Source organism: Ovis aries, chromosome 17 (assembly GCF_016772045.2).
Source record: "Ovis aries strain OAR_USU_Benz2616 breed Rambouillet chromosome 17, ARS-UI_Ramb_v3.0, whole genome shotgun sequence".
NCBI classification, from domain to species: domain Eukaryota; kingdom Metazoa; phylum Chordata; class Mammalia; order Artiodactyla; family Bovidae; genus Ovis; species Ovis aries.
Window position 1 is genome coordinate 19,499,232 of NC_056070.1, and position 24,994 is coordinate 19,524,225.

Sequence of the window (24,994 nt, forward strand, 5' to 3'; positions counted from 1 at the left end):
CATGACTGGAGACTAGGAGCGCATAAAGGTATATTTCCCACAGGATGTGAATGTTTGGACCAAAATAAGAAGCTTTCTCCTTCCCACCCTGCTACCATGTCCCAAGTCCTTTCCTTTTCTCTATGGAAAATATTTGAAATTGGGTTCTTTTTTCATAAATATTTCCTTTCTTTCCTTAACATTGTTGGAAAGAGACTGGTTTCTAAAACAACTGTTTAGAAGGAACTGGCTATTTTTGAAGTGAGAGGCCTGGAAATATTTCTAAGTGTGTGTGTGTGGTTTTTGTGTGAGTTTTTTTTTTTCCTCCTTGGATTTTGTTTTGTTCATTTTCTTCTTGTACTTCCCATTGCCTTGGGCTTATAACAAACGCATCAAATCCCTCAGAGTGCATATTCCAGATATAAGTATTGATTTTTGCTTGCCTTCCTGGTATAACTACAACCTCTATTTTTAGAAAATTACTTTCTAGTCATTAAAAAATATCCTTGGCTGCTAACCTTTTAGATCACCTTTGTTGCTACTGTTCTCTCAGATATTCAAATGTTTCTGCTTCGCATATAGTCCTTAAAATATCAGACACCTTAACTTTATTAAAATATAAATTGAATCATATTAAAATTTTTAAGAGTTTGAGAAAAAATCGATATGAATTGACAGCATCCTATCTAGCAGATAGAAAGGAACTCCAGGGAGCTGTACAAAAGAGAAAGCTTTTTATAGGCTGAAAGGGTGGGAACAAAAAAGTTATACTAAGCTAAAAAACAGATTGGTTATTACAGAGTTATTTTCATTTAGGGGATAGCAAGAGTCTACCAGGCAGAATACTTAAATAATGCAATTCCTAACTGACTGGTTTTGGATTCCATTTCTGGGAGGTGTGAAACTTTAACTGAATTATGTTTTGATTTGATGACACGAGGATTAAGCATAAATGACTCCATTTTGGGCCTGTTGTCTTGGTTTTTTACAACTATGAGCATCAGTTGCCTGCTTGTGAATAAAGATGGAATAAGACAGGTTTTCTCATCTTTGTTTTAAGTTATGAGATACTTTAAGTATGTTAAAGGCTGATGGACTAATATTCTAGTCACTTGGTTTTAGATTATATAGAGGATTTGTCCCTATCAACCCGTGCTTCTGTGGACCTATGTAATGGCTATTTTATCTTCTAAGGAATAATAAAAACAATGGAAGACTACAATGAAAATATGACTTTTTCACTTTGTGGACATTTTCTAAGCCTCTACAACGAAGAAATGGAAAGGTCTTTGTCCTTATATGTCTAGCTCTATTCATTATGATCCCTTAGTTTCCCCATCTTCACGATTTGGTTATCTATGTCTGCATATCTGAGGGGTCTGCTGCATCTTGGAACCTTGAAAGAGAACTTTAAGGGCTTTAAAGGGTCTCCAGCAGTCCTTTTAGACTGGAAAAAGAAGTCAAGGATGCGAGGCAGCCACCATTCCTGGGTGGGATAAGGAGAGTTATAAAGTGAAGGAAAGGAATCTGAATTTTTCTTGGGTCATACGTTTAGGGTAATATTTGCAACCCTATGGGACTAGAAAGTTAAATGCCATGTGTCTAGAATGCTTCTTGTCATGTAAGAGATGACAAAAGTGTTCAGATCTTGGGGGAAATATTCAAAATGTTATGTTCTTTAGTATCAGCCTATAGTGTTTTGACTAACAATGGACCTAAAATTAGCTGCCTAAATATACAAAAAAATCGGCAACTTCATAGTCACTATTATGCATAAGGCATATTTTCCTCATGTTGTTCTTATAGTTGCCTTATGACTTGAGATTATTTGGATGGGATGCATATTGGAAAACTGAATTGAAAGGAAGAAGTGAAAATGGAGAATTTATTATCTTTTATCCCATTTTTTATTTCCTATTTGTCTCAGTGTTCATATCTAGTAAGTCAGTTCCCTAAAACTGAGAAATGTTATTATTATACTTCTATTTTCCTACAAGTTTTTATTGACCTGTCACCCCTACTGAAATCTAGATTCCCAGAAGCCAAAGGCCATCTTGTCCTTACACTCTATTCTTACTCCTGGGCACCCTTTGTACTGCAGAATACCTATCTGTAGCTCATATCTCTGTGCATATAGAGCTTTACCACACTCACATGTGTATATGTTATACTCCACCTGGAACGTCCTTATGCCATTTCTCCAGGGCTAATAGTTAAGCATTTTTGAAGCCTCTACTTGGGTGATGCCTCCTCTCAAAAACTTTCTATGACCTGCCAGTCTGGTTTTGACCTCACCCCTGCCTGGCTCCTGGTAACCTGGACATGCTCTAGCATTGCCTCCTGTGTTATATCCACAATGGACCATTCTATGAACAATGAGCTCTTTAAGGAGAGGGATTATAGATTTCCTACTTTTATTTCCCCAGTGACTAACGCATAATAATCTCATATGTTGCTGGAATGCAATATGGAATCTAAAAATGGTAAAAAATAATAATAATTTAATAATAAATTTATATCTACCCTATGATCCAGTGATCCTATTCTGAGTATATGCACAAGAGAAATGATTGCATGGTCCTCAAAAGGACATGCACAAGCATATTTATGGTATCCATATTCGTAATAGCTATAAATTGGAAATAATTCAAATACCATCAGTGGTAGGCTCTATTGGTGTTACATTCCTACAATGAAAAGCAAAAATAAAGAATGATGAAATACTGCTAAATACAATAACATGGATGAGAGCCAACAGATATAAAGTCCAGTTAAAAAAAAAAAAAGACACAAAGGAATAAATATTGTGTAATAGTTATACAAGCAGACATTATTAGTCTATTGTATTGAGATGAGCAAAACTAATCTATAGTGATAGAAATCAGAATAGTGGTTGCCTTTATAGGAAGGTGAAAGAGATGATTGCAAAGGGCCTTGAGGGAACCTTCTAGGGTGCTAGAAATGTTTTATGTTTTGATCTTTGTTTTGGTTGTGTAGGTGTATAAAGAAATGAAAATTTATCATTATATATTGAGATTTGTTTGCTGTTTATACATTATACATATTTACACATTTACTGTTTACATACTATTTACATGTTTTTACATTAAGATTTGTTCACTGTTTACTAATCAGTTTGCTGTTCATGTTATACCTCCATAAAAAAATTAAGAAATAGAAAAGAACTCCATAAATACTGTTTAATAGAAAAATAAAATGCAGGAGCATTTAGTGTTGGAGAATTTCATCTTAGGTTATTTGTTTATAAAGTTTTTATAAATCTGAGTTTGATTATAAATATTTAAAATGTGAAACTTTGGATAGTGATCATAAAGTTTATTAATAGTTTGTAACATGTATGTCCTTTTAGGTTTTATCTCAACTTTGTTACTGAAGAAGTAGAAAATCCTGAAAAGTAAGTAGTTATATTTACTGTGAAATATTTATAAGGAATAAAATGTAAGGTTATATGGTTAAAGAGTAGACCTAAAGAAGGAATTCAGTGGGGGCTTTCTCATCATCATCATTAGCTTTCTCATCATCATCATCAGTGTCTTGGGCAGAAAAATGTACTTGATTTTATCATAAGTTAGATGTAAATAACTTTATTGTGTATTCTACAGCCAATATTTAAATTGTCTGATTACCTGAAAGCATAAAAGAATAGATTTATATTTTAGGTAATTCATTTCTTAAAAATATACATACAACTTAAAATGGACTCTTGGCTGCTCACAAATGTTCCATAATTTGTGAACTCCAAAACTTGAGTGTTTCTAGTATTCATGTGAATTTTTTTCATAACTATCCAATTAAGGAAAATCATGTAATTAATGAACAAGTAGTTATGAAAGCCTGTAAATAGCTGTAGAATATCATAGGAACTTGTAAATTTGAGGAGCTGGATGACTGCTTTTACTTTTTGTTGTTGATAAAAATCATCCTTTTATAATTAGGTGGCATGATAGTTTATATATGTTCTAATGAACATATATAAATGAATTATTTTTAATCTAGAACTTTGAAAAATGAATTTTTATCATTTGTATAAACAATGGACTTTATACAGGAAAATCGCATAATCTATGGCCAGAAAGTCAAAAGAAGGACAATTTAAGTAGTACAGTGTAAGATAAAGACAGAATTTTGAAGCTATTTAATTCATCTGACTTTTATCAAATATCTACCATGTTCCAACTATTGTGCATCATCTTACATGATGAATAAGACTTGCATTCAAGATTCTATTGTCTAGTCATTGAGTCAGATATGTCATCAAATAACTGTAACATGGTGTGATTGGTACCACAGTAGATTATTTTCTCAGTCTAACAGAGATGAAAGGAGGAAATATTATCTAGAGAGATGTTGCTTATATAGAGACTCAAATGATGAGCTGGTGATCCGTGTTGTTGTTTAGTTGTTAAGTTGTGTCCGACTCCTCTGTGACCTTATGGACTGTAGCCCACCAGGCTCCTCTGTCCATGGAATTCTCCAGGCAAAAATACTGGAGTGGGCTGCCATTTCCTTCTCCAGGGGATCTTCCAGACCTGGGGATTGAACTCATGTCTCCTGCATTGGCAGGCATCTTCTTTACCACTGAGCCACCAGAGAAGCCCCAGGTGTTTCTTAGGTAATAAAGGAGAGAGAAAGGAAGATAAAGGGAGAGGAAGGGACAGACTTTGAAGAAAGTGAAACAAGTACAAAGGTGAGTCAGTATGAAGTAACCTGGACTTCAGAGAACATGCCTAAGGGTTGACAATTCAAATGAAGGTAGACTAAAGTTCTGGCGGCAAGTATATTGGAAGCTGATTAAATCTGGCCAAGTACCAGAGTTGTCAGAATTTTGAACGCATAAACCAGCGTGTGTGCATGCTAAGTCAGTTTAGTTATGTCTGACTCTGCAACCCTATGGACTGTAGCCTGACAGGCTTCTCTGTCCATGGGATTCTCCAGGCAAGAATACTGGAGTGGGTTGCCATGCCCTTCTCCAGGGGATCTTCCCGACCCAGCAATTGAGGTTAAAACAGTATTTCATACTATCTGATGTAAGCCTTTATGCAAAGTTAAACATATGAAAAGATTCTTTTATTGAGAAACAAATTTATAGCAATCTTTTTATCTTTATAACTAGAACTGTGGCAGAGAACATACATTTACCAGAAACTAGTTCTTTCTAGCATTATTCTGAAATGATAAACTACATTTTGACTCTAAATCTATTGATTACAGAGATAAATAGGTTGCTTTGTTGTTGTTTTTTAAATAATTAGTGTGTAAGTGGCAATGTGGAGAAAAGACTTCTCTTACTAGGTTTCATGTAAAGTATTTATTGAATTTGCTCTGTGTTAAAGAGATAGCTATGGTTTATGGTTGTCTCTTTCAAGTCTAAAAACATTTTGAGAGGCCTATTGCTAAAATCCATTATCAGAGACAATTTCTTCTGAAAACAAGGGCAAACCGTAGGTTTGGATGTGAACCCATAATATAACATTTATGTCATGGTACCTCCGTGGCATGGAGATAATTTGCATTCTTTTTTAATGTTATTTAATAATTCAAGCATAGGTTTTATTTCAGTGTGTACAATAATACTATTGTGCATATTAAGCATATTCAAGACTATTTATGCCATTATTAGCTTGGAATGAATTTTTGATGTATTCTGTCAGAGAGAGATGCCAGTCAAGGATTCTCTTTCTCCCCTTTTCTTTTTCTTAAAGAGCCTTAGTTTCACACATAGATAATATCCACGATCAATATATATACAAATACTAAAGAACTTTGATGCATTGGTTCAATGATTTTTCAACATCATCGTTTTTTTTTTAAATTTTTATTTTTACTTTATTTTACTTTATAATACTGTATTGGTTTTGCCATACATTGACATGAATCCACCACGGGTGTACATGTGATCCCAAACATGAACCCACCTCCCACCTCCCTCCCCACAACATCCCTCTGGGTCATCCCTGGGCACCAGCCCCAAGCATGCTGTATCCTGCATTGGACATAGACTGGCGATTCGATTCTTACATGATAGTATACATGTTTCAATGCCATTCTCCCAAATCATCCCACCCTCTCCCTCTCCCTCTGAGTCCAAAAGTCCGCTATACATATCTGTGTCTTTTTTGCTGTCTTGCATACAGGGTCATCATTGCTATCTTTCTAAATTCCATACATATGTGTTAGTATACTGTATTGGTGTTTTTCTTTCTGGCTTACTTCACTCTGTATAATCGGCTCCAGTTTCATCCATCTCATCAGAACTGATTCAAATGTATTCTTTTTAATAGCTGAGTAATACTCCATTGTGTATATGTACCACAGCTTTCTTATCCATTCGTCTGCTGATGGACATCTAGGTTGTTTCCATGTCCTGGCTATTATAAACAGTGCTGCAATGAACATTGGGGTACATGTGTCTCTTTCAATTCTGGTTTCCTCGGTGTGTATGCCCAGCAGTGGGATTGCTGGGTCATATGGCAGTTCTATTTGTAATTTTTAAAGGAATCTCCACACTGTTTTCCATAGTGGTTGTACTAGTTTGCATTCCCACCAACAGTGTATGAGGGTTCCCTTTTCTCCACACCCTCTCCAGCATTTATTGCTTGCAGATTTTTGGATCGCAGCCATTCTGACTGGTGTGAAGTGGTACCTCATTGTGGTTTTGATTTGCATTTCTCTAATAATGAGTGATGTTGAGCATCTTTTCATGTGTTTGTTAGCCATTCGTATGTCTTCTTTGGAGAAATGTCTATTTAGTTCTTTGGCCCATTTTTTGATTGGGTCGTTTATTTTTCTGGAGTTGAGCTGCATAAGTTGCTTGTATATTTTTGAGATTAGTTGTTTGTCAGTTGCTTCATTTGCTATTATTTTCTCCCATTCAGAAGGCTGTCTTTTCACCTTGCTTATATTTTCCTTTGTGGTGCAGAAGCTTTTAATTTTAATTAGATCCCATTTGTTTATTTTTGCTTTTATTTCCAGTATTCTGGGAGGTGGATCATAGAGGATCCTCCTGTGATTTATGTCAGAGAGTGTTTTGCCTATGTTCTCCTCTAGGAGTTTTATAGTTTCTGATCTTACATTTAGATCTTTAATCCATTTTGAGTTTATTTTTGTGTGCGGTGTTAGAAAGTGATCTAGTTTCGTTCTTTTACAAGTGGCTGACCAGTTTTCCCAGCACCACTTGTTAAAGAGATTGTCTTTACTCCATTGTATATTCTTGCCTCCTTTGTCAAAGATAAGGTGTCCATATGTGTGTGGATTTATCTCTGGGCTTTCTATTTTGTTCCATTGGTCTATATTTCTGTCTTTGTGCCAGTACCATACTGTCTTGATGACTGTGACTTTGTAGTAGAGCCTGAAGTCAGGCAAGTTGATTCCTCCAGTTCCATTCTTCTTTCTCAAGATTGCTTTGGCTATTTGATGTTTTTTGTATTTTCATACAAATCTTGAAATTATTTGTTCTAGTTCTGTGAAAAATGTGGCTGGTAGCTTGATAGGGATTGCATTGAATTTGTAAATTGCTTTGGGTAGTATACTCATTTTCACTATATTGATTCTTCCGATCCATGAACATGGTATATTTCTCCATCTATTAGTGTCCTCTTTGATTTCTTTCATCAGTGTTTTGTAATATTCTATATATAGGTCTTTAGTTTCTTTAGGTAGATATATTCCTAAGTATTTTATTCTTTTCATTGCAATGGTGAATGGAATTGTTTCCTTAATTTCTTTTTCTACTTTCTCATTATTAGTGTATAGGAATGCAAGGGATTTCTGTGTGTTGATTTTATATCCTGCAACTTTACTATATTCATTGATTAGCTCTAGTAATTTTCTGGTGGAGTCTTTAGGGTTTTCCATGTAGAGGATCATGTCATCTGCAAACAGTGAGAGTTTTACTTCTTCTTTTCCAATTTGGATTCCTTTTATTTCTTTTTCTGCTCTGATTGCTGTGGCCAAAACTTCCAGAACTATGTTGAATAGTAGTGGTGAAAGTGGGCACCCTTGTCTTGTTCCTGACTTTAGGGGAAATGCTTTCAATTTTTCACCATTGAGGATAATGTTTGCTGTGGGTTTGTCATACATAGCTTTTATTATGTTGAGGTATGTTCCTTCTATTCCTGCTTTCTGGAGAGTTTTTATCATAAATGGATGTTGAATTTTGTCAAAGGCCTTCTCTGCATCTATTGAGATAATCATATGGCTTTTATTTTCAATTTGTTAATGTGGTGAATTACATTGGTTGATTTGCGGATATTGAAGAATCCTTGCATCCCTGGGATAAAGCCCACTTGGTCATGGTGTATGATCTTTTTAATGTGTTGCTGGATTCTGATTGCTAGAATTTTATTGAGGATTTTTGCATCTATGTTCATCAGTGATATTGGCCTGTAGTTTTCTTTTTTTGTAGTATCTTTGTCAGGTTTTGGTATTAGGGTGATGGTGGCCTCATAGAATAAGTTTGGAAGTTTACCTTCCTCTGCAATTTCTGGAAGAGTTTGAGGAGGATAGGTGTTAGCTCTTCTCGAAATTTTTGGTAGAATTCAGCTGTGAAGCCATCTGGACCTGGGCTTTTGTTTGCTGGAAGATTTCTGATTACAGTTTCAATTTCCGTGCTTGTGATGGGTCTGTGAAGATTTTCTATTTCTTCCTGGTTCAGTTTTGGAAAGTTGTACTTTTCTAAGAATTTGTCCATTTCTTCCATGTTGTCCATTTTATTGGCCTACAACTGCTGATAGTAGTCTCTTATGATCCTTTGTATTTCTGTGTTGTCTGTTGTGATCTCTCCATTTTCATTTCTAATTTTATTGATTTGGTTTTTCTCTCTTTGCTTCTTGATGAGTCTGGCTAATGGTTTGTCAATTTTATTTATCCTTTCAAAGAACCAGCTTTTGGCTTTGTTGATTTTTGCTATGGTCTCTTTTGTTTCTTTTGCATTCATTTCTGCCCTAATTTTTAACATTTCTTTCCTTCTACTAACTCTGGGGTTCTCCAATTCTTCATTTTCTAGTTGCTTTAGTTGTAGAGTTAGGTTATTTATTTGACTTTTTTCTTGTTTCTTGAGGTATGCCTGTAGTGCTATGAACTTTCCTCTTAGCACTGCTTTTATAGTGTCCCACAGGTTTTGGGTTGTTGTGTTTTCATTTTCATTAGTTTCTATGCATATTTTGATTTCTTTTTGATTTCTTCTGTGATTTGTTGGTTATTCAGAAGTGTGTTGTTCAACCTCCATATGTTGGAATTTTTAATAGTTTTTCTTCTGTAATTGAGATCTAATCTTAATGCATTATGGTCAGAAAAGATGCTTGGAAGGATTTCGATTTTTTTACATTTATCAAGTTTAGATTTATGGCCCAGGATGTGATCTATCCTGGAGAAGATTCCATGAGCACTTGAGAAAAAGGTGAAATTCATTGTTTTGGGGTGAAATATCCTATAGATATCAATTAGGTCTAACTGGTCTAATGTATCATTTAAAGTTTGCGTTTTCTTTGTTAATTTTCTGTTTAGTTGATCTGTCCATAGGTGTGAGTGGGGTATTAAAGTCTCCCGCTATTATTGTGTTATTGTTAATTTCCCCTTTCACACTTGTTAGCATTTGTCTTACATATTGTGGTGCTCCTATATTGGGTGCATATATATTTATAATTGTTATATCTTCTTCTTGGATTGATCCTTTGATGATTATGTAGTGGCCTTCTTTATCTCTTTTCACAGCCTTTGTTTTAAAGTCTATTTTATCGGATATGAGTATTGCCACTCCTGCTTTCTTTTGGTCTCTATTTGCATGGAATATCTTTTTCCAGCCCTTCACTTTCAGTCTGTATGCGTCCCTTGTTTTGAGGTGGGTCTCTTGTAAGCAGCATATAGAGGGGTCTTGTTTTTGTATCCATTCGGCCAATCTTTGTCTTTTGGTTGGGGCATTCAACCCATTTACGTTTAAGGTAATTATTGATAAGTATGATCCTATTACCATTTACTTTATTGTTTTGGGTTCGGGTTTATACACCCTTTTGTGTTTCCTGTCTAGAGAATATCTTTTAGAATTTGTTGGAGAGCTGGTTTGGTGGTGCTGAATTCTCTCAGCTTTTGCTTGTCTGTAAAGCTTTTGCTTTCTCCTTCGTATTTGAATGAGATCCTTGCTGAGTACAGTAATCTTGGCTGTAGGTTATTGTCTTTCATCACTTTAAGTATGTCTTGCCATTCCCTCCTGGCCTGAAGAGTTTCTATTGAAAGATCAGCTGTTATCCTTATGGGAATCCCCTTGTGTGTTATTTGTTGTTTTTCCCTTGCTGCTTTTAATATTTGTTCTTTGTGTTTGATCTTTGTTAATTTGATTAATATGTGTCTTGGGGTGTTTCACCTTGGGTTTATCCTATTTGGAACTCTCTGTGTTTCTTGGACTTGGGTGATTATTTCCTTCCCCATTTTAGGGAAGTTTTCAACTATTATCTCCTCAACGATTTTCTCATGGTCTTTGTTTTTGTCTTCTTCTTCTGAGACTCCTATAATTCGAATGTTGGAGTGTTTCATATTGTCCTGGAGGTCTCTGAGATTGTCCTCATTTCTGTTAATTTGTTTTTCTTTTTTCCTCTCTGATTCATTTATTTCTACCATTCTATCTTCTATTTCACTAATCCTATCTTCTGCCTCCTTTATTCTACTATTTGTTGCCTCCAGAGTGTTTCTGATCTCATTTATTGCATTATTCATTATATATTGACTCTTTTTTATTTCTTCTAAGTCCTTGGTAAACCTTTCTTGCATCTTCTTAATCCTTGTCTCTAGGCTATTTATCTGTGATTCCATTTTGATTTCAAAATTTTGGATCATTTTCACTATCAATATTCGGAATTCTTTCTCAGGTAGATTCCCTATCTCTTCCTCTTTTGTTTGGTTTGGTGGGCATTTCTCCTGTTCCTTAACCTGCCGAGTATTCCTCTGTCTCTTCATCTTGGTTATATTGCTGGGTTTGGGGTGGCCTTTCTATATTCTGGGAATTTGTGGAGTTCTCTTTATTACGGAGCTTCCTCACTGTGGGTGGGGTTGTATCAGTGGCTTGTCAAGGTTTCCTGGTTAGGGAGGCTTGTTTTGGAGTTCTGGTGGGTAGAGCTGGGTTTCTTCTCTCTGGAGTGCAGTGGAGTGACCAGTAATGGGTTATGAGACGTCAGTGGTTTTGGAGTAACTTTAAGCTGCCTGTATATTGAAGCTCAGGGGTGTGTTCCTGTGTTGCTGGAGATTTTGCGTGGTATGTCTTGCTCTGGAACTTGTTGGTCCTTGGGTGGTGCTTGGTTTCAGTGTAGGTATGGAGGCATTTGATAAGCTCCTATTGCTTAATGTTCCCTGAATTCAGGAGTTCTCTGATGTTCTCATGCTTTGGACTTGAGCCTCTTGCTTCTGGTTTTCAGTTTTATTTTTACAGTAGCCTCTAGATTTCCCCATCTATACAGCACTGATGATAAAACATCTAGGTTAAAGATGAAAAGTTTTTCCACATTGAGGGACACCCAGAGAGGTTCACTGAGTTACATGGAGAAGAGAAGAGGGAGGGGGTAGTTACAGGTGACTGGAATGAGATGCGGTGAGATCAAAAGAGGAGAGAGCAAGCTAGCCAGTAGTCACTTCCTTATGTGCGCTCCATAGTCTGGACAGCTCAGAGGTATTTACGGAGTTATACAGGGAAGAGGAGAGGGAGGAAGTAGACAGAGGTGACCAGCAGGATAAGAGAGAGGAATGAAAAGGAGAGAGACAAATCCTGCCAGTAACCAGTTCCTTAGGTGTTCTCCACCGTCTGGAACACACAGAGATTCACAGAGTTGGATAGAGAAGAGATGGGGGAGGATAGAGACAGAAGCCACCTGGTGGAGAAAAAGGAGAGTCCAAAGGAGGTGAGAGTGGTCAAGCCAGTAATCTCGATCTCAGGTAAAATTGGGTAGTGAAGTTTGGGTTTTTAAATGTACAAAATTGACAACAAAAACCAAAGAGCAAAGATTAAAAATCTAGAGTAAAGATTGGATTTTCAAAAATGCAATTTTAAAGAAAAGAAGCAGAAGGAAAAAAGAAAAAAGAAAAGAAAAGAAAAAAAAAAGCCACAAGAATTATTAAAAAACTCTAACAACAACCACATAAAGACTATATATGGTGTTTGCCTTAAAAAAATAGTCTTTTTTTTTGAAAAGTAATAGTAGGTTATAGAAATAAAAATTAGAGGAGAAGTAGAAGACTTAACAATTAAAAAAAAGTTAGAAAAAAAAAGCAAGAAAAAAAAGAAAAAAAAAAGAGGGGGAAAAAAAAAAGAAAAAAAGATATATCTAGCCCTTCTCTGATGTTGTGGACAGTGTGGGGTCACTTCCAAGGCGGTTCCCTCTGTTTAACTTCTTCTGTTTGCTGGTTTTTTAGGCTCAGTAGTTCAGTCGCGCTGTGGGGAGGGGGGGATGCTGCAAACAAATAGCACTGTCGTGTGCACACAGTGTCTCAGCCCCGCTGGACCTGTCCCTTCTCGCGGTGCACAAACCGCTCCGGCTCTACGATGCTCAGCCGGGAACTGTCTGAGGCCGGCCCAAGGCTGCGTGTACCTCCCCGGTCTAAGCCACTCAGGTTCGGCGCTCAGGTAGCCCTCAGAGGCTCAGATTCAGTTGGGACTGCATTTTGTGCCCTTCTCAGGTCCGAGTAGCTCAGGAGTTTGGCAAGCGCAGTCGCTACGAGTTGTCGCCTTTTCTGTCTCTGCTGCTCAGTTTTCTGGGTGTACCGCTGGTGCCCCTTGTGAGGCAGATGGTGACTGTCCAGCACCCCCAAAAGTCTTAGCAAAGAAGCCTGCTTGCAGTTTGGTAGGTAGAGTCTCTCCGGGGCTGCAATTGCCCCTTTCCAGCCCTTATGTCTCTGGCTGCCTGTCCCCGGCAGGGGATGGTCTGCAGCCAGCTATTTCCATTCCGTCCTTTGTTCTGTGCGTGGTCCTGGCGGTGTCTTGTGTTCGAGCTTTTCGTGTGGTAGCTATCCCACAGTCTGGTTTGCTAGCCCAAGTTAGATCGTTCTGGTTACACGTGGCGCGTTCCTGCCAGATTCTTACAAATCTCTGCAGCCTGCGCCTCCCGCGCTTCCCTGCCCTGCCCCCACTTGCTAGTGGCAGATGCAGGCGTCTCTGCTGCTTTTCTGCTGGGGGAGTTACTGTTGGGCTTGTAATCTGTTGGTTTTAATTATTTATTTATTTTTCCTTCCTGTTATGTTGCCCTCTGTGTTTCCAAGGCTCGCCACAGACTCAGCAGGGAGAGTGTTTCCTGGTGTTTGGAAACCTCTCTTCTTTAAATTCCCTTCCCGGGACAGGCTTCCCTTCCCGGAATGGAGCTCCCTCCCCACCTCCTTTGTCTCTCTTTTTGTCTTTTATATTTTTTCCTACCTTTTTTCGAAGACAATGGTCTGCTTTTCTGGTTGCCTGATGTCCTCTGCCAGCATTCAGAAGTCGTTTTGTGGTTTGCTCAGCGTTGAAATGTTCTTTTGAGGAATTTGTGAGGGAGAAAGTGGTCTTCCCATCTTATTCCTCTGCCATCTTCCACAACCCTCCATCATTATCATTGTTGTTGCAAAGAGATTTCCTCATCTCAAAAAGTAATCATAATAATAGCATGTGCCTTATTGGATTATGATAATGAGTTGATATGTATAAATAATGTAGGTTAGTGACTGTTATTTTTAATCTCCACACAGTTGGTTGTTGCTAATATTTTTATATTCTTACTTTTGGAACAAGGTAAAATGTTACTCCCATAAAAATGTTTTCTAGTTTTCAATATCTTAAGCAATTCTTTTTCTCTGGTGTTTTTGAAGGAAATACAAAAAAATTATTTCATACCATACTGAAACTTGTTGTATAAGACTAAGGTTGTTATCACTGGTTACATTGGATGAAATATTGTCTTTTATTGCAAATTATGATTCTGCAAATTTCATTAACTCTTCCTAGAATATTTTTAATTTGAAATTATATTTTAAGCTCTTAAACAAAGGAACTTTTTAGGAGAGAGTACGGATCCCTAGATTTTTAGCTTAAGATGATGAGTAACTGTGAAGACTTCAGCTGAAGAAAGAAACCTCTGATTTCTTTCTGTTCTTTTATGTTAGGTACTCAGATATTCCATTTTTGCATGGAAGGTTCTTTGTAAAACTCAGACAACACATTTATTTTCTCAGAATCAGAATATGAGAAGTCTGCAGAATCCCCTTAGTAAAAAGTACTATGGAAAGTACCTAATGGAAAGTATTAATTTATAATATGTATTTATCAACCAATATTCAATGCATTAATTTTAAAAATAATAATCCTCTGAAATGTTGACAGGTAATCCAAGTATTTTAAAACTCATATTAAAAAAAAAACAGACTGCTTTGGGAAATATTGATGGTTGAATATAGAGAACAGATGGTGAAATTATGCAGACTTCATCCAGCTGTGTAATTTGTATTATTTTGTAGGGAGACACAGCTTCCAAATACCTTTAGTTACAAGGAGAATAATTATTATTCCATCTCCTTTGTGACGTGCCAAGATAAATATGCTTCCCAATCAGTCACGGGTGCGTGTCCAGGTGTGCTGTAACGGGCAGCATTCTGGCAGCTGGTGAAATGAATCATTAGCTGGAGATACAATACTTTTTACTGTCCTCTTCCACCTAGGCAGTATAATTTCCCTAAAATTGTGACCTGATAGAAAAAGAGATCATTAATTTAGATCAGTGAAAATAGTGATGTGATTTAAAATATATAGAATGTAGAATAAGGTCTCATGATCGCAATTAGTTACCCTTTACATATAATTTAATTTCAGTGGAAATTTTTCAAATTAACTAACATTGCTCTATGGAATAATTCCTGAACTGCTCTTATGACTATGACTTATAGAATAGTTCCTTAACATAGCAAATGAGAGATAAACTGGGAAATTAATGGAATCTTAATAATGGAATCCAAATAGCGCATGACTTCTTTCTAAAGTCTCATTTATTCTTTAAAGCGTTTAAAATACTAAAATTTTGGGCAAAATTCCTGTTATATGTTTATATTTGTAGTGTTAAAAAATGTTTCCATGGTGTTTCTTATAATTTATATTTTCTTCTCTAAAAGTGGCTTTGGATCTATGGAAGGAGTTATTGTTTAGGAGTTGTTAAATATTTTTATGTGAAAACACAGTGATTATCATTAAAATTTTGTAGTACTATAAAATTATTTCACTTAATAATTATTTATAGCATGGTAACTGGCTCTACAAACAATAAATATTAGAGTGAGAATTATATTTTGAGGAGCACAAATGTCCAAAGTTTAAACCATGAAGGTGATATATAGTCCCAAGAAATATCTGAATTTTAAAATGATATTTTCCCCCCAAATGAAGTGTGCAATAGTAATAATTGTTAATGTATATAGTTGTTCTTAAAAATAAAAATGTTTTTATTTGAAAATATAATGAGTTTTTGCTTCGTGACATTACTTTTCTGGCAACTGTGCAATCTGTCATTGTTCAAAAAGTTACATGGTGCAAAGAACATGTCATTGAGATGCATAATGTTTGTAATCCTGCTTTCAGATGGATAAATCATGTCTTGTGCTGATGAAAGCCAAGAAATGGACTGCTTTAGTTTGACCTTGGGGGTCTGAGATTGGTCGGCTTGTTCCAGTCTTCTCACTTCATTTATTCCTTCTGTTCTGAAGACCTGGAAATAGTAGACTTGAAGGAAGTCAGTAAGCCTTGATATCATCTGTCATTATTGAAGAGCAGGCTATCAACATGCTATGATTAATCAGCTTTAATAGAAGGTTTAAATAATCAGAGTGTCAAGTTTAATTAATACTTTGCCTGCTTTCAATTTGTATTAATTGATGCCTGAAAGTCATCACACCTTATACCAATGATAATTTAGAAGAGGAGAAATTGGGTTTGGGAAATATGCCCAAAGACCTTTAAGGTCCTGGGATCGATCAGTGTGGTTCATAAATGGTCCATAACCATGTTATTTACATTCAGTTCAAATGATGCAGTCTTAAATTCTTAGTATGTATGTTTTTATCCTTATTGATTTGTAGTAAGCCAGAGTAAAGGCATTTGTTAATAATATTTTATGATTTTATATGCCTATTGCTTATAGGACATATGAAACGGTTAATATGATTAAAATCATAGCAAAACAAAGCAATTTAAAAATTGTCCAAATATGCTGAAGCAAAATGGCCTGATAAAACATAAAAAGTTGACTTGAAATCTTTTATCTTGCATTTTGGCATTTAAAGGATGCAATTTTCTATGAAAGACAAGTTTTCTTAAATGCTTTCTAGCTTTCTAATGTAATAGTTGCTAGAAAATAGCATATAATGTGTATATGCACAGATTATAGTAATATTGTTTTGTGATCTTTTTAACATCAAAAAATAATATTATTTTCATTCTTATAGTATTCCCAAGGTGTCTTTTATAAATACTCAAATGTTATATGCTCTTAAGGTATGTAAACTAATTTTCACAGAAAATTACCTCACTGTAGGTAAATGTATCTAGAAAAATACAGATTATTAAGCAGAATTAATTTGTAAAAGTCTTTGCCACATGAGCTCCTTAGACATGATGTCTCCTAATGAAGCTAATTTGTAAAATTGAATTTATACCCAAGTTTACAAAGATTTCTTTGGCACAGTGAGGCATCTCTTTATTAATGGCAATAAAGCATTGCTAGGATTATTTTAATATGTGACAGTGTTTCTCTTCCATTGTTGAAATAATTGAAACCTAAATTGAAATCATTCTACTTTATGTATTTCTTCTGGAAATATATATAAAAAGTTTGGCAGATGTATTTTTAACTGTTTTCGGAGTAGGAGGATAATTATGCTGGTTGAGCCACTGAGGCAGACAAAAGATCAGGATTTGTACAAACAACACAGAGAAGAGATGATTCTGTGTTCAGAGAACAAGGTCACCAAGTCACTCTTCCTTGCCTTTGTGCTGTCTAAAAATTTCTCTCTAATGGAACATGAGGTTGATGTACCCTGCGATCACAATTTTTGCATTTCTCAGCTTCACATATGCATAAAAAGTACGTTTGGCTCAAACTCAGTTTGTTCATGTAAGGCTAAAGTGTCAAATAAGTGGTGCAGAAATTACAGGATTATGTTATAATATTTTATCAAGCAGTAATCAAAGAAGACAGATATTAATCCTTCATGTGCTTTATGGAAGATATTTAAAATTTTTTAATTTTTAGGATTCTAACGCTATTATGAGGCAAAAATCTGAAGGTGAATGCTTTTGACTGTTTGAGGTCCTTTCATTTTAGTTGTCTCTAAATTTGAATTTTAACTTTTTTGAAGTTTATATTTTGAGTCTAAATCCATAAACTTATGTTTTAGGAGCAATAGTGGTGGTTCTACCCCATGTTTCTGTTCCCATTAATTATATGTAAAACAAGAGACCACAAATGGTATGATGAATAGAATCAAAGAATTTCAGAACTAGAGGGGGACTTTGCATGCTGTCTAATCTAACGCTTTACCAAATATGAATCTCCTCCATATCTTTAAACAGATATAATTCATATAAGAAACATTGGGAAACTTACTGTAGCCTTTTTGAACTGGGCTACCAATGTTTTTTACTTGCATCTGTTGATTATCAACATGCTAATTTCTATAAGCATTTCAAATGTTGATAAATTGTTGACTGGCTGGCAAAAATAGGGTGGATCAAATGTCTTGACTTTATTAGGTACAACAAGAATGTCCTTTGGGGGCTTCCCTGGTCGCTCAAGACAGTAAAGAATTTACCAGCAATGCAGGGAGTCCCAGGTTTGATCCCCAGATCAGAAATGCCCCCTAGAGTAGGAAATGACAACCCACTCCAGTATTCTTGCCTGAAGAATTCTATGGACAGAGGAGCCGGGAGGCACTTGTGCATGGGGTCGCAGAGTTGGACATGACTAAGTCACCAACACTTTCAAATATCATTTAATTCCTCAAACACTAGATGTTGCGGAGTTAGAATCCTCTTATCTGAAAGGAAATACTTTCTGCAATTAGAAGTAATGTTGGTCACTAGATTGTCTCCTGCTTTTGAGTTCAACATTCCAGGAGCTCCCTTCATCAGTATTCTGCTTTATGCAAGTAAGCTACCCTTCTGTATGCCTGGATTTGAAAATCAATGATTGTACTCAAAAGATGGCTCATAACGAAATCTTACATTCTGGACTATACTAGGTAAAAACTTCTTAGACCACTAATATCTAGTTCTTGAACTGCTGCATGGTATTCATCCATTCATTAAACAGTGTTTAAGATTCTCACAAAAATAGATTGATATCCCATATTGTTTGTCATGGGAAGAAACAAGATGTATCTAGGCCACTAGCTGTGTGCTTGCCATGCACTGAAATAATTTTGACAATTTTGTTTTAGTCATATTCAAACATTGACTCAGCTTATCGATCTACTCGGGAAAATGGGCAACTTTTGAATTTGTATAGGTGTAAGCTAAAATTGTATTCCAATAATGTAAACATCTAAAATGAACCCAGTAAAGTTGAGACTTTCCAGTTAAGCAACATTTCCTTCAGTTTTATGAACTATAAAAATATTTACTGACTGAATCTTTGAAAATAGCATTTGCTCAGGAATAAAAATTCTAATGCTGTCTCCTCTTAATGAGATGTTTCACCTTGGGCGGACCTCTAAATTGCTTCTGAGTCTTTATTAACCCCCCTTTAAATAGAGGGTACTAATCCCTATATTGCAGTTCCCATGGGGTTGTAAGGATAAAATATGTGAAAATAAAAAATGTTAAAGAGCCTGACAAGTAATATACAAACACCATTTGCAACTCAAACCTATATTCTTCAAAGATTAGAATACTTCATAATCTTTGGAAAAAATTAGAGGATTAGCATAATTGTTTTATGAACAAAGGTGCCTTTTCAACACACATGACCTATTAATCAGCTTGAAAAGTTGTTCTGCACCATCAGCAAAGTGCCCAATTATTAGTAGTTAAAGGGTTCAGAAGATGATGAGAACTGCTTTTTATTTAATAGTTTCTAACCTCCCTCAGGTGGTAATAAGCTCATGCATCTTAATCAGAATGAATTTCTTGGCAGGTTTTTTTTTTCTGTCTGAACCAAATATTTGCATACCCACACCCATACTGTCCTCACCACTCCATTGGCCAATGGTGCTGCTATAATGGATGGACTATTTGTATTTCCAGTGAAGTCACCTATTTTTAGGTTCCCTCTCTTCCCAAGAAACTCCTTTATGAAATCTGACAAACATGTTCTTGATCTGAGTGGCTGGTTTCATGTACTGAAATTTTTATTTCCAGAAAGGAAACTATGGAGCTGACACAAAATAGGAGAACACAAGTTCTAGTTTAGCCCTGAAAGGTGTGTGTGTGTGTGTGTGTGTGTGTGTGTGTGTGTGTAAATGTTCACCTAATTTAAAAATGAATTATTGAAAATATGATACTTGTTATCTAAGTAATAGATGGATTACTTGAGAGTAACACTTCACTATTTTTAACAATATAATGTGTCTTATTTCCATTCTTCAGTTGAAAAAGCGCATAGAAGTGAAGTAACGTCTCATGGCCATGTAATTAGTACATGAAAAGACTAGGACTATAATCCATGTTTGATATAATAATGGACTATTTCTCTGGCTCCAGAGCTTTTCTTTTCTTTTCTTTTTTTTTAGATTCAAGTATAGTTGATTTACAATGTTGTGTTAGTTTCTGGTATACAGCAAAAGTGATTCCGTTATATAAGTATACATATATATATATAATTCATTTTAATATTCTTTTCATTATGGTTTATTACAGAAAATTGTATATAGTTCCCTGTGCTATACAGTAGGACCTTGTTGTTTATCCACTCTATATATAATAGTTTGCATCTACTAGTCCCAAACTCTTAATTCACCCTCTCCTCCCCCTTCCCCCTTGACAAGCACATATCTGTTTCTTATGTCTGTGAGTCTATTCCATAGGTAGATTCATTTGTATCATATTTTAGATTTTGTATATAAGCAATATCCTGGTATTTTTCTCTTTCTGTCTTTGCTTAGTATTATAATCTCTAGGTCCATCCATCAGAGTTTTTCTCAAATACCAGCTATTCTCCTTGGAGGCAAAACAGATGTGACCCATGGGTGTGCAGGGTGATGGTGTAATGCCTGATGCTTCCCTGGTGGCTCAGAGGATAAAGCATCTGCCTGCAGTACAGGGTACCTGGGTTCGATCCCTGGGTTCGGAAGATCCCCTGGAGAGGGAAATGGCAACTTACTTCAGTATTCTTGCCTGGAGAATCCCATGGACAAAGGAGCCTGGCGGGCTACAGTCCACAGGGTCGCAAAGAGTCGGACACGACTGAACGACTTCACTTCACTTCAAGGATGTAACTTGGCTCTGAAAGAGGAAGTTTGGAGAAGGGCAGAACCTGGAAGGCTAGAATAGAGAAGTGAAGGCATCTCTGATAGGGGATGGGCATGCACAAACCCATGGAGCTGTTTGGTGGTTTTAGGGAATATTGTGTGGACTCCTTTAGCTAAAGCAAAGGATTGTGAAGATGAGTAAGAAGACACAGTGGTAGTTAATATGTGGGTGCTGGTGTGAGGTGAGCTTTATCCTCCATTACAAAAATTTAGGACCTGATCTAGGAGCCCTATGGGAGGGCGTGGGTGGGGGTATGTTGAATGTTTTGGGGGTACATGAAGCAGTGTTTGGGTAGGATGACCCTGGTGGCATGTTCAGTGGGTTTTCTTTTTCTGACATATATACAGCTTGAAGAGAATTCCAGTCGAGGAAGTCACATTTCATTCTTCTTTTATATGATTTATTTTTATTGGAGTATAATTTACAACATTAGAGCTTTACAATGTTGTTTTCGTTTCTGCTGTACATTGAAGTGAATCAGCTGTATATATCTTAGAAAAGGTAGTTGTGTCCTGGACTTGAACCATTGCTAGAGTCAGACAAGGTGGAAAAAAATGTGGCAGAAAATTCTGTCAAATAGCGCCTTAATCTCTTTACTGCCCAAGCCTAAAGATGTGGACTAAACAAACTACTTAGAGAAAAAGAGTGAATCAGCATAGTCTACATATAACTCTCCTAAAAAATATAGAATTGTCTTTTTTTAATGAAAAAAATGGTGTCATTTATTATCCATACCAATAAAAGAGCAAGTGAAGCTAAATTAAATGAGAATAGGGTTCATTTTAGAATAAAATTTCTATTGATATGTGTTGAAACAAAGAGAATTTGATTAGGCATTAGAATTATCAAAATCAAGCTAAACGGGTTATCATTTAGCCACAATGATTTATATATTTAGGTTGAAAAAAATCAGAGAAACCATTGCCTAAACTTGCTTCCGGTTCTATAATATAAAGATTCTCTTTTTAGATTACTGAATATATAGGAACCAATGCGGGGAAGCATATACTGCATCACAGGTCTATATTATTGGGGAAGGTGTCACATACTAGGAAGATAGATGAAATCCAGAAATCCTTAGTTAGATTTTTAAGAAAAATAGAAATCAAATAGAAATCACAATATTGTAAAATAATTATCTTTTTATTAAAAATATAGTTAAAAAAAAGAAATCCTGTATCAGAGTTTGGAAGTATTTAAATAAGATGGGTTTAAAAAATCTGACATTCGAACATTTGAATTCTAGGGGAAACGAGTGTATGGAGGCAAGGAAAATAGCAGTATCAGTACAGGACAAGAGTTGGGCTGGGAGGTAGTTAGCACTGCCCAGGTATAGTGAGATTCACATTGGTGTAGAAAAAGCTCTGAACTTGAAATAAGTGATGAGGAGTCTGGAGATACTTAATTTTGTGTCTGTAGCTACATCCTTTATCTTCTCTGAGCCTTTGATGTCTCAGTGCAAAAAAGGAAGGGTAGAATAGCAAATCTTGAATTTTCTGTCAACTCCAGTGTGTTCTGTGATTCTTGTAGATGACATGCAAGTACCTAGTTTAATAAGTAGAAGGTATTTGGGGAGCATGGCCAAGGGATGAAATTTATGAGACCTCTCTGAGGAAGAAAAATTGTCAACTGTGACCAGTTTCTAGATCACGTAATAATTGGGAGATTGGACAGGACTAAAGTGTTTGAGTTACTTTAGAAAATGGTAAGACGTTTGGGTGGACATGTGGGGATAATAAAGACAGATTGGCATCCACCCTCATCCCAATGTGAGAATTTATCAGACCTGAAGATCTAGGGTGAGATACAAGCTTTGAAAACTGACTCATTGGGTCCACCTTAACCATAGGATCTTATGCTATGTGGAGTGTGCCAAGAGGAATATAGATATTAATACACTTGTTAGGATGATCAGTAAAATGTGATGATGAACCCTGGATCTGTTTACTAATTGTATCACATATATGATAAGCTCTATTATCTTAAGTGTTAGACATTTACAATAATTAGGTTAGAATTATTGATTTATTTAGGATTTTATGCTTCCTACCTAAGAAATGAGAGGTTTTTTTGTAAAGACGTTCAAAAATGTATATTCATTCTTCTACTCAGCTCTTCAGTGGGTATTCATATGCTTATCTTGCAAAGTTTTGGTGACAATCAGAAACAAAATACTGATGTGTCTGACATTACTTTGATCATAGTAGATGCTTATTTAATGATAGGCCACTTTTTATTGTTGTCATCAAACATCACGTCATCAACTCTTTTGTAATCCAGTAAGGGTTATCAGATCAGGATTTGTAAACTTGGGCAAAGTATTTTTTTTTTCCTCCTGCAATGCTTAATTGTTGGGTTTGCAACCCGTCATGACAAGGTTAAAGACACCCTTGTTTGAAGTGCTTTGCCATGGGAAGCAGAAATTATCTCAGTCTCAGAGTTAGGCTTTTCTGATCTCTGGCATTGGAGGCTGTTTTTCAAAGACATGTAGTATTTCATTGGTTTTCTAAGGAGACTAGCTCATAGCTTTTGAACATCAGATGAATCTTGCAACTATTTACTACTGTACCATGTTTTAATACCCCGCTTTTAGGTATTCTTTCTTCCTCTCTTAAAATTATAAACATGTGACAGATAGAAGTATCAAAAGTTTAACAACAATCATTACTAATGCAAATTTGTTGAGAATGCAGTGATGAAATACAAAGGCCACTATTTTATATGGTGTGCTGTGCTTAATTGCTCAGCCATGTCCAACTCTTTGCAACCCTCTGGATGGTAGCCCCCAGGATCCTGTGTCCATGGGATTCCCAGGCAAGAGTACTGGTGTGGGTTGCCATTCCCTTCTCCAGGACGTCTTCCCAACCCAGGGATCAAACCCAGGTCTCCTGCACTGCACGTGGATTCTTTACCATCGAAGTCACCATATATTTTATATGGCAAGATATATTGTATTATATGGAAGATAATTTATGAAATTAAGTCTATGGCAAAACAATCAAATATTTTATAATATGTGAAAAAGTAAAGCTTGTAATATAATCATGTACCATAAAATGAGAAAGAGACTAATGATTATAATGCATGATTTTTTAAATTGAGTTGTTTCCAGAACCTGGTAGGTTACCTATCACACTGAGCTTTTTATAGGCATCTGCTGTCCCATTCATCTAAAGCGTCTCTCCTTTTGGCCTTTCATGATGTCATTTTTTCTTCTTTTCCAATATTGTACAGTCAAGGTCATGCATTCAACGATAGATTGCATATAATAATATCTCTAAAGGGCTAAATTGTTTCAATTTTCATGTTACCTCTGTGTAAAAATATTTCTCTACCCATTTACCTTCTTCCATTCACACATTGGCATTGTTGTGGCCCAGTTAAACTCACTGTCACAATTAACAACACATTGAACTTGACCTTGAAAAAATAAACCACAAAGGCCTGGGGTGTTAGAACCAGAAGGAAAGTAGCCATGAAATTTTCCAACCCTTTCCTTATAAAGATAAAACAGTTGAAGTCAGTTGTTGGATTGGTGGATTAATTTGCTTATATTTAGGAGTTTCAGTCTTGATCCTTTTCCAGTCCTCTTTCTAAAAACGTAATGATGTTTGAATTGGAGAAGGCAAAGGCGCCACACTCCAGTACTCTTGCCTGGAAACTCCCATGGATGGAGGAGCCTGGTGGGCTGCAGTCCATGGGATCGCTAAGAGTCAGACACGACTGAAGCGACATAGCAGCAGCAGCAATGATGTTTGAATACAAATCTGAGAGAGATGGATAGAGCAAGACTGTAGCCTTGAAACTGTTAACAGTTACAGGGAGATTATAATCATTAGGAATCACCTGTATGTCATTTGAGAAGAGAACAAAACTGCTTTTCAAAAATATTAACATTTACCTATATTCGACTTTCTAAAACTGTTATTCACACACTTAATGAAAGAAGTCCCAGGCTACTTGAATTAAGTATCCTCTTACAGGTCATTTATTGAAGGTCTTTTAGTTACAAAATCAAAACAGTGGTGGATTCATGTCAATGTATGGCAAAACCAATACAGTATTGTAAAGTAAAGTAAAGTAAAAATAAAATTAAAAATAATTTAAAAAAATAAAAAATAAAAAACAGAAACTTGATTGCTTCTGCTGCTAAGTCACTTCAGTCGTGTCCAGCTCTGTGCGACCCCATAGATGGCAGCATAGGAAATATTAAAATATTAGGCTATTATAAGGAAATGGTTAGGTTTTTAAAAACTTTTCTCTAACTAATCTTTAGAGATAGACTAGTTGTTGAAAGAGTTCTGAAGTCTCTCTGAGGGGCAATATTTAATTTCCCTGCATTGATATTGTCAAACAGACAAAATCTCACTTCCTTTATTCTAGCCTGAGGCAGGCAAAAGAGAAATTGATAAAGAAGACACGATTAATTTTTTTTTCTTCTTTGAGCCAGGAAATGACAAAAGAAATGAATGAGATAGATAGCAAAAGGAGGTCATGATTCTAAAAGGCTGTTTTCTAGCTGCTCGGAGTCTGATAGAG

General features: G+C 35.9%; 1 protein-coding gene across 9 annotated transcripts in view; it reads left to right on the forward strand.

The window, feature by feature from the left end:
- Positions 1–24,994, forward strand: part of SLC7A11 (solute carrier family 7 member 11) — a 393,259-nt gene that overhangs the window by 27,095 nt on the left and 341,170 nt on the right. For 8 of the 9 annotated variants that reach the window (XR_009596822.1, XR_009596820.1, XR_003591971.3 and 5 more), the window contains exon 6: positions 3,350–3,394. Coding sequence is in view for 3 of the 9 variants with exons in the window: in XM_060400588.1 (XP_060256571.1) it covers positions 3,350–3,394 (45 nt within the window). In the remaining 6 variants the exon portion in view is untranslated. 9 annotated transcript variants of the gene reach the window in all.